The sequence below is a fragment of the Gossypium raimondii genome, chromosome 7, assembly GCF_025698545.1.
Source record: "Gossypium raimondii isolate GPD5lz chromosome 7, ASM2569854v1, whole genome shotgun sequence".
In the NCBI taxonomy this organism is placed as follows: domain Eukaryota; kingdom Viridiplantae; phylum Streptophyta; class Magnoliopsida; order Malvales; family Malvaceae; genus Gossypium; species Gossypium raimondii.
This window is the reverse complement of record NC_068571.1, coordinates 5,045,983-5,056,331: the sequence shown is the minus strand read 5'-3', so window position 1 is coordinate 5,056,331 and position 10,349 is coordinate 5,045,983. Positions and strand designations below refer to the sequence as shown.

General features: G+C 34.1%; 1 protein-coding gene across 2 annotated transcripts; it reads left to right on the top strand.

Moving 5' to 3' along the window:
• Positions 1–1,091: 1,091 nt before the first annotated feature.
• Positions 1,092–10,349, top strand: LOC105804550 (hypothetical protein). 2 transcript variants are annotated; one of them, XM_012637242.2, is made up of 17 exons: positions 1,092–1,297; positions 1,472–1,665; positions 1,812–1,938; positions 2,078–2,118; positions 2,549–2,642; positions 2,972–3,795; positions 4,562–4,693; positions 5,496–5,568; positions 5,893–5,938; positions 6,080–6,122; positions 6,438–6,503; positions 8,048–8,125; positions 8,218–8,390; positions 8,882–8,928; positions 9,253–9,505; positions 9,591–9,695; positions 9,781–10,349. In XM_012637242.2, the coding sequence occupies exons 2-17, from the start codon at positions 1,490–1,492 to the stop codon at positions 10,134–10,136; spliced, it is 2,634 nt and encodes an 877-aa protein (XP_012492696.1). In that variant the 5' UTR covers positions 1,092–1,297; positions 1,472–1,489; the 3' UTR covers positions 10,137–10,349. The 2 variants fall into 2 exon arrangements, with proteins under 2 accessions (XP_012492696.1, XP_012492674.1); XM_012637220.2 differs by having other exon boundaries at positions 6,050–6,122.

Below are 10,349 nucleotides of genomic sequence, written 5' to 3'. Positions count from 1 at the left end.
AATAAATTCAGTGCTATAATTTAGTTTCATCAGTTACATTTTCATGTATAATAATATTTTTATAATTTTTTTTATTTTTAATATAAAATACCAATCAAACATATTGTACAATCCTGGCGTAAACCCTAAGCCGTTAACTTTAGCAATGACTTAATTGGTTGTAATTTTAATATATATATATATATATTTAGGCATAATAATTTGTGTAGACCTTCAACTTTACAAACAAGTTATTTTAACATTTTATATACTCTTTTCGTTTTTTTAGTTTTTAAATTTATATTTTTGTCAAATTATTCTAAAATAAATGGAAAAATCAAATTTTTAACTTTGCTAAGATTGCATACACATGAATTGCCACAATGACATTTAAAATTTTAAATTTAAAATTAAAAATCATTAAAATATTATAAAATTATAAAATATTTTAATATTTTTAAATTCTAAAAAATAATTAAATGCTAACATGTTACGTGGCAATCCATATGTATATCATGTCAAGAAAATTAATGAAGATAAAATTTTCATCCATTTTTGGACGATTTAACAAAAATTCAAATTCAAAAGTTAAAAGAAACGAAAATTAAAAAACAAAAGTTAAAATGATTTTTTATAAAATTAGAGGGTTAAAATGTTATTATGCCTTTTATTATACAATACTTGAAAGTACTAATAACCTATTTTTAATTATTTAATAAGAGGATAAATGTATTTCAACACATTGTGTTCCCACAACAAATGTAAAAAATAATATAAAACCTAATTGATTTTTTTTTTAAAGTTCAAACTTTTTTAAAGAAATTAATGTTCAAACCTTTTAATACACTTTAGCATAGATAACAATATAGATAATATTCAGGGCTGAATCTAGGACCTGGTAGGCCTCCGCCTCTAAAATAGAATTTTTTATTTTAATTTTTAATTTTAAAATTTAAAATTAATAAAAATAAAATTATAATTTAACCTTTAAAAGTAATAAAATTTTAATTTAATTATTTAAAATTACATTTTACTGAATTAAAATTTGGCTCATTACAATTTTGATTATCTAATTAAATAATATAAATATAGGTACAGTCTTTATTACACCCTAATTATTTTTGTTCATTTATTTGAAGAGTCTTTTCTCGTTCGTCCATCATCATCTTCCTCCTACCATCGTCTCTCTTCTCTCCCTCTCGCGTCTCTGCAAATCAGTTTCTTTTTCTTCTCTTTTCATCTCAGTTCTCACCTGCCGCCGTGTCCGCTGGTTTTTGCCGGACCTGACGAGTCCGGGTAACGAAGATTGTGAATTAGAGTTAGTGCTCAAACAACTTTGCATTATAGTTAACTCACCAAATTGGGTTTCTTTATACATTCATGTACCGTATTTAGCATTGAGTTACAGTTTAGGTTCTATTTCTTATAATAAATTATCGAGCATTATGCTTTTGTATTCGAGTGATTGACAGAATATGTGTTATGATTGTAGTGAAAAAGACGTAGAAAAATGGCAGAAGAACCCTTGTATGGTGGTCCAGGAGCTAAGGTCTCTGTATTTGATTATTCGGTCGAGAATCATTTTAGGGCAATGGATACTATATCTAAGCTTTGTGAAGAGCCCAAGATTGATGGTCTGGATGAAACTGATATCCGGAGATTCTCTTCTTCAATCACCTTCTTAAGGTAGATTTATATTTGTCTGTGAGCATTTAGAACTTCCATGTGTTAAACAAGCAAAATTTGATTGTTTCTTTTGATGTTATCTTTATCAGTGTAATGTAGAAATCTACAACTACATGTTCCTAATTTACTATTAAACATGCTTTTAGGGAATGGAGGCATTTTGATTATGAACCGAGGATCATTAGGTTTGCTAATGAGCTAAAAGACTCACCGCGTAAAGATGTTTCTCTTGGCATAGAGTTGCCCCAGTTTTCATCAGCAACTGTTCCCAAGGTGAAAGTAATCTTTTTTTTGGGTTCTCCAGTTGGAGTGATCTTTAACGACAGAAGAAAATCTTCTAGAGTAGTTATTACTTATTATAGCATAATATTTTGTTAATACTGGTTGTTTTTCTTCTTTTTTTTTGAAGCAGCAGGACAGAGTGTACGGAAGCAATGCATCTGTAGAATACGGGTTAGATTGGATTTTTGTTTGTGTGATAATAGTTTCCAATATTATTGGGTTTACTTTATGTGGTAAAAGGATGGTGTAATTTGGGTTTGAAAAAGGTCATAGTTTCATTCTTGACAAGCATACATGCAAATTAATAGACTATGAAAGTTCTGCTATTGTATAGGATTCCTCTCTCTCTCTCTCTAAACAAAAAAGAAACTCTTATGAGCATGCCCCAGATGGTGTTTGTTCTTGTTAATCTGTGATGCATATGCATATGATAATTATAAGAACTTGGGTGTTATTGTTCCTCTTATTTAAGATCTGTGTATAGGTTACCATATTTCATTTGTCAGACAAAATTTTGAGTCTAAACCTGTCTTACAAAGCTTGCTACAAAATGGTATGTCATAGACATTTATTAACATTATTGAAGTACATCTTCTTGCAGTAAGGACTTTGTGATGTATGTTGGAGGGTCTGTTTGGGCATTGGATTGGTGCCCTCAAGTTCATGAGAATCCAAACAGTCTTGTCAAATGTGAGGTACTTCACTACTTCTCCCCTCTGAAATCCTAACCTACTTGTGGGAACCTTTCTTTTGTTTATAAACTTAGTCTTCTGTAGTTGAGTTTCGGTTGTTTTGCATTAAACTGTTTTATTCTCAGGATGCACGTTGTGCTAGCCCAAACCTAGTTCTACTTGGGTATTTCAAATGAAAGAGAGAAAAAAGCCTAGATCTTTTCTTAGATAATGGTTTAAAAATTTGCTTGCATGCTTAATATGTAGGATTAATAATAATCATCACCATCTTAATGCTACAATCTTGTGAGACCATCCGTGTGACTTATTTTTGTTTGCCTTCTTTTTCCCAGTTTATTGCTATTGCTGCTCATCCTCCTGAATCTTATTATCACAAGTTGGGTGCCCCACTTGTTGGTAGAGGCATCATTCAAATATGGTGTGTGCTAAATGCTGGGGTGAACGAGGAAGGAGCTACTCTGGCAAAGGAAAAGTCGAAACAAATACCTCAAAATACAGAGGCCGTGAACGAGAGCTCAGCAAAGAGGACTAGAGGAAGACCTAGAAAAATGCCAATAGATGAATCTCAGACTGATCAGGTTAAGAGACCAGAAGGCAGATCTAGAAAAAAATCAGTTCTTGAATTTCCTGACAGTGATCCAGATGTCCAGCCTCTTGCTGTTCAGTACCCAGGCATTTCCTTCCAGCCAGTTTCTACGGACAATGTTCCTGGGAATACGCAAGAAAATGTTCCACATAAGAATCATAAAAAACGAAAAGTTTGTAAAGAGGCAACATGCACATCTGATGCAACCCCTCAAACTTCTAAGAAGAGTATAAAATTGAAAAGTAAGACACAGGAGAAAAATAACAGTGATAGTAAAATTGAAAATGAAAAATCAGAATCTTCTTCTGCAATAAACCAACAAATTCATTTTAACACCGGGCAAGAAGCTACTGTGTCAAGTAATGTTTTAGGTTGTAATTCGATCAAGGTCAGCCCGGGTTCTCTTTCTATTCCAGACGACATTGCCTTGCCAAGAGCTGTCCTCTGCCTAGCACACAATGGAAAAGTTGCTTGGGATGTAAAATGGCAGCCATATCATAAACATGATTCTAAATGCAACCAACGGATGGGCTATCTGGCTGTCTTACTGGGAAATGGATCTTTGGAAGTGTAAGAGCTCTGCCTTAATTGTCTAGACTTTCTATTTTAAATTTTCTTCGTAATTTTTCTACCTGTCGTTGCTTAGGACTGAGTCATTGAAGAATAAGCATCATTATCTTTATACAACACTAATAGAACACGGAAGCTCTTTAAGGGGGTTGTTCTCGTGCCATGTCTTACTTAACAGAATAGGTTGGCTTCCTAATTCGACGTCTGGAAGCATTGCAGCTAACAGCCCTGCTTGTGGATTATTAGCACTAGCAGTGGATTGGATTGGATTGGGGAAAAGTCCATAGAACTATATGTTGATATTAATTGTCATTTCAAGATTTCAAAATAAGGGAATATCTGAAATGATTGTAATAATAACTATTGCAATATAAAATCTTGAATACAATAATACTCAGTCAAGTAGAACGTTTTGGAAGAATTAAATTAAATTCTACAATATTGCAACTAGATTGGGTGCATAAGATGCTTATAAATGAGAGTGGGGCAGAAGGTGTTTGTCAAATACCTGAAATGTAGAAATCAAAGGTACCACGGTAAACATTGAAAATTAATACTTCTGTGTCATTTTTTAGAAGCCTACTTTTCCCCTAATTTATTATGAATTTTAGCTTTCAATGCCAGCTCCCCCTGTTTCTTGTTTTAAATCAGTTCCATGTCATCCACTTTTGCAGTTGGTTATAGCAATTAGTTGATTTTATGTTTCATTTAGGTTTATCATTGACAATTTCTGTTAATGTTGTGTGATTCCGCCAATGCATTGCAGGTGGGAGGTTCCTCTTCTAAATATGATAAAAACTATTTATTCAACTTCACCTAAGCAGGGAACCGACCCTCGCTTTGTAAAATTGGACCCAGTTTTCAAGTGCTCAAAGTTAAAATGCGGTGATATACAGAGGTAATTTGCAATCTATAGTTTTTCTCTATTAAATTGTTCTATATGTGTGTGTGTGCTACTTCTATAATGTTGCAGTTCTTTAGAATTTCTAAAACATGTTGGAAACAGAACATTTATCATAATGCTAAGTAGGGTTGTTCTTTGCTATGCGTACAAAGAAAATGGAGGGATGGGGTGGTTGTGGACATGTGGGTTATTAAGCAGCATGGATCCCTATTTATACTTAGGCAGTTATATCACAATATGCAATGCAACATGTCTTGGTTGTTCCTGGTTGCAGTTCATCTCCATGGCGCATTCCCATTGACTACTCCCATGTTTAGAATTATAGAAATCCTTTGCATGTGGAATGCAGGAGAATTTTTCTGTTAGAAAAAGAAAACTAAAGAACAAAATTTTGCATAAATTGCTATTGAATATCATACTTCTGAGACTTTATTGATATACTAATTATTTATTAGAACTTCCTAGATTATATGGAAAACATTGTAAAAGAAAAGAAGAATTATTTTCACTTTACACCATATGCAGCTCTATTACTAATTTCATGTAAATGGGTCTGGGTCCTTCTAAGTGATATTGCATCTTCCATGTTGAGGAAATTAATTTGTAAACATAGAATTCAACCGACTGATTTACTAATTTAAAGCTTTATTTGTTTGCTTGTAAATCCTTTGATTCATAAAATTCTTTAATTAGTCCTGTGACCTTTTGCTACTTTCAGTTTTCCTTTATGATCTTGTTCTTGCTTTCGATTCTACTTCATTTATCACTAATTCAGAGGCTACTGTTTATTATACAGCATTCCTTTAACAGTTGAGTGGTCAACCTCACCTCCACATGATTATTTACTAGCTGGATGCCATGATGGAATGGTATAATGTTAGTTAGTTTGTTGTTTTATATGCTTTTTCTTATAAATAATTTCACTTATATAGTATTTGTTTTTGACTCTTGGAGAATCAGTATAGTGCCTTTGCATAAAAGGAATTAGAAGTGTTCTTTTTGTTTACAAAATTGGTCTATAATCAATGGAACTTTTCCAGGAAATATTTGTAAAATATGTTCCTCCTGCATTAATATGTTGATTGAACATTTGCTGGGTTGCTTAGATTTTTCCTATTATTTCAATGGCTAGGATTATCATTTACTCATGATTTTGATTTTTGTAGCATCAAAACTAATGTAGTTAATATCAGGTTGCTTTGTGGAAATTCTCTGCAAGTGGTTCACCAAAAATTAATGGTAACAAATTAGTCAAAGTTTTTTTGGTTATTGATGTGGTTTGAATTAGGGCTTTGGTTATCAGCATCAAATCCCTAGTTGAATTTTATTTCCCACTTCGTAATTATGCAGATACGAGACCTCTGCTTTGTTTTAGTGCAGATACAGCACCGATTAGATCAGTTGCATGGGCCCCATCTGGAAGGTCAGTGATGTCTGCAGTGTTCCCTTTCCAGACTAGATTTTATATAGCTATCTATGCAGCAATACTTTCTTCTGTTCGGAACCCATATCTTATGGGAATTTGGTGGCTAAAATGCAAAAGGACTGGCCTTTGGTAGATTTGTGCCTATCTTCCCTTTTTCTTTAAGTTTTCAAGGTTATGGGCTATCTGCCCTCTGTTGGACAATTGCTAATAAATTGGAACTACTTTATTAACCAGATCTTTTTGTCTGTCAACTATACAGATGTTTGATGCTTACTGATTGTTGTAAATAAAAACTCTAATGTTGAATTTCAGTGATATGGAGAGCTCAAATGTTATTCTTACTGCTGGACATGGAGGTGTTAAATTTTGGGACATACGGTAACCTTGATAGCATGTTAAGTTTGATCGCTTTGTATCTCAGTTATCTCTGAGCTTTTGCTTGTCATGTTCCCTATGCATTCATTTCAATTGAATCCAGATGCTTGGGTGGCTTTATTCTGTTTATTAAGATTGAACTCTTTGACTGTATGGTTCGAAAACTTAATTGAACTATAGAATCTTCTTAAAGATGGCATATTGCAAGACATAGATCAAAGTGTAGATTGACAGCTTATGTTCACTTTTTAATTTGCTATTATGTATTTCATTTTCTTTAGAATTCTTTTTAGTGCCATAAGCTTACATGATGTATTGAAGCTTACAGAGTCATAGGAGGTTCAACTGAAGTTAGAGTTTTTTTTTTGACTGAGAAGTCAAACTAATTTCTATTTGTTTCGCTACTTGTGGATGGAATTTGGTTGATCCTCTTCAGTGTTTCCTCTAATTCATTTTTACCTTCACTTGTAAATCACTCAAAATTAGAGTAGCAATTGTTGTAGCTATTGTTGAGTAGATGATAAATGAATTGGCATTTCTAATGTTGTCAAGGGTGCAAGGCAGGGGTGAAGCCAGAAATTGCCAAAATGCAATTTTACCATTCTACTAGCTTACAACATTACAATTTCTGGAGGGACCAAACTAAAATTTTACCTAGGGGTGCATTCTAGGTGAATTGTCTGAGGCTTTAGGCCCAAAATAACCATTTGCCTGAGTGAAGTAAGGTGTGATGTACGTGTGTGTAATAATGTAAGGCTAAGATATATAACTATGATAATGAACTCTAAAGAGTTATTCTGTTTATCTACAAAACATGCATAAAATTATTCTTCTTTTTTGGCCAATATGCATGGTTTCCTTATAATCACATTTGTTGTGGAATACTGTAATACTTAGAAGTATATTATCCCCATTTTTACTAGTGATGGTACAATTAATGGGAAGTTTAAAAGAAAAAGAAAGAGAACTTCAATTAGGTGGGATTTTTTTTGGCTCTTATCTCCATACAAAAAAAAGCTAAGTGCACCGGATGTGTGCCTTACCTGAAAGGGTTTGATGCGCTTGTGTTTCCTGGCGCTAAGGCACAACCACTAGGTGCATACCTTGACAACAATGGGCGATTCTATTGCATTTTATGCTTGTTTAGTTGATGAAATTAGGCATTAAGATGAAAAGATTTTACATATCAATTTAATGCTTAACTTGATCTATGTACTTGCTTTTCTTTGGTTGATTGGGCTTATGTGTGGAATTGCAATTTTTTGTATATTCAAAGTGCTTTCCTATTTTCCTTTTATGTTCTGAATCATTCAAAGTTTGAACTTTGTGTTTTAAAAGAATTGTAATTGTCTAGGATTTCACAGAAACACATTTACATATGTTAACTTCGAAATAGGTCTCCCTTGTTTTAAGGGGAGGGATCCTGAATTATGGGTCCCTTTTAACTAAAAGCACTGAAAATATGTTCTCTTGGTATGTTGTACTGAGCATTTATCTCCAAGAACCTACATGTTCTTTAAGAGCTCTACTCTGATGATTGTTTGCAGTGATCCATTTCTTCCATTGTGGGATGTCCATCCAGCACCAAAGTTCATATATAGCCTGGATTGGCTTCCAGAACCAAGGTAGGTTATATGTGATGTCTTTCCTATTATTTTCATTTGGAATTGATGGTCTTCTCTTCAACTAGAATTGAGGCAACCTTTTATGTTTGTAGATGCGTTATCATATCCTTCGATGATGGAACAATGAAACTGCTCAGCTTAGTTCAAGCTGCATGTGATGTGCCTGTCACTGGAAAACCTTTTGGTGGGTCTAAGCAACAAGGACTGCACGTTTATAATTGTTCATCCTTTGCAATCTGGTGTGTACAAGTGTCACGATTAATAGGTATGCTAGGCAATGATTTTCTTACATTATTAATATTGCCTTCTGACAAGAGCAATAGCCTTTCAAACTATTTGTGCGTGTAAAATTACAAATAATTTTTTCTCACTGTAGTAAAATTTGCTGTGGACCTAATATGTTGGACAGTAAGTCAAATTGTAGTTTGTTTTTTTCTAAAAGAAATATGGTGTGCAAAAACCTGAAAACTTTTGGAGTACAAGATATGCAAACAAAAGATCATGTAAAAGATTACATGTGACAACTATCCATTTTTTCAGTTTGTGAAATATTAATTATAGATCTAGTATTTTAGCTGCAACGTTACATGCCTACTTAGTCATAAATTCTCTTTGTATTTTTTGTACTTGCAAGTCATTGGAAATGCTTACAGCGGTTACAAATGTGATTTTTGACTATTAAAGTGGGATGAAGAGCAACTTGATTTTCAAATTGTCATTTCCAAATTTACATTGACTGGTGGATTTAAATTTTAGGCATGGTTGCATATTGTGGTGCAGATGGTACTGCCGCGTGCTTTCAGGTGAGTTAGTTTACCTTTATTTACAATGCTTGCTATAATTTTTCCCCTACAGACTTTGTTTCCAATGAGAACTCATCTTGGAGACTGTTCGAGAATTGTTCCTATGAGTTGTTTTTTGTTGCTTAACATTCTGCGTGTCTCCCTTCGTTTTTAATCAACTGGCTGTGTAAAATTGTTTTAATCCTTTCACTAATGCTGCATATCATGAAAATCTGTCATACAACTGCTTGAAATTTCCTTAATAAAATTTAAAACCACTTGTCATATTCCGTAAGCTGCTTCTTCCGAGTTTTGCCTCATTGATACTATTGTTTCTGTAACCAGCTAACCTCAAAAGCAGTGGACAAAGATTTTTCACGAAATCGATCACCGCATTTTGCATGTGGATCCTTGACCGAGGAGGAACCTGCTGTAATAGTTAACACTCCATTACCAGATAATCCTTTGCCGTTGAAGAAGCCGAGTAGTGAGTGTGGGGACGGCCAAAGATCCATGCGTTACTTCTTAACCGAGTCACTTGGCAAAAATGCAAAGGATAGGAAAGCGAAGGTTCCAACTTCCAATCAGCGAACTTTAGGTAAGCTTCAGAATTGGGTTACTAATCAGATATTCCAACTTTCTTTCTTAACAATCAGCCAACAAATTACTTAAACCTGTTGCAGCCCTTTATGATGGCAACGATCCCAGCGTGGAATCTGAACCCGAGGAAACATTGGCAGCTCTGAAAAGCAAAATGAAACCAAAATCTAAAAGTGAGCGAACTTTAGGTAAGCCTCAGAATTGGGTTACTAATCAGATATTCCAACTTTCTTTCTTAACAATCAGCCAACAAATTACTTAAACCTGTTGCAGCCCTTTGTTATGGCAACGATCCCAGCTTGGAATCTGAACCCGAGGAAACATTGGCAGCTCTGAAAAGCAAAATGAACCCAAACTCTAAAAGTGACGGCAAGAAGAAAGCCAACGATAGTCAAGCACTGGCACAAGGAACCAAAGAAGCAACGAATAAAGAGAGAGAAGAAACCGAAAAAGAAGGTGAAAGCCAAATGGAGACATTTCCTCCCAAGATTGTGGCAATGCATAGATTGAGATGGAACATGAACAAGGGTAGTGAGAGATGGTTGTGCTATGGCGGAGCAGCCGGGATTGTTCGATGTCAAGAAATTACAGTGCGTGATGTTGATACGAAGTTAACCAGAAAACGTTAAAACAACGCTACGAACTGTGCCTGTAGCATTGTGGCAATTATGTACATATTTAATTTAATGGCCTTTCCCCCCTTTATTTCTTTTAGGTCAAATTGAGCTAGCCTTGGGAAGCCTAGTGTGCATTCCTTGAATTGAAGTGGATGAAAAATGAAAATAATCAAATAAGAAATTACGTGGCTTTAAAAGAATTAATAAATATATTGATATACTAAA

What these genes read in the sequence shown, in the direction of transcription:
- LOC105804550 (XM_012637220.2), top strand. Translation starts at nt 1,490, where the DNA reads ATGGCAGAAGAACCCTTGTATGGTGGTCCAGGAGCTAAGGTCTCTGTA. An exon ending in GATTGGCTTCCAGAACCAAG is followed by an intron (nt 8,126 to 8,217) that starts GTAGGTTATATG and finishes TTATGTTTGTAG; the next exon opens with ATGCGTTATCATATCCTTCG. An exon ending in TTCCAATCAGCGAACTTTAG is followed by an intron (nt 9,506 to 9,590) that starts GTAAGCTTCAGA and finishes AACCTGTTGCAG; the next exon opens with CCCTTTATGATGGCAACGAT.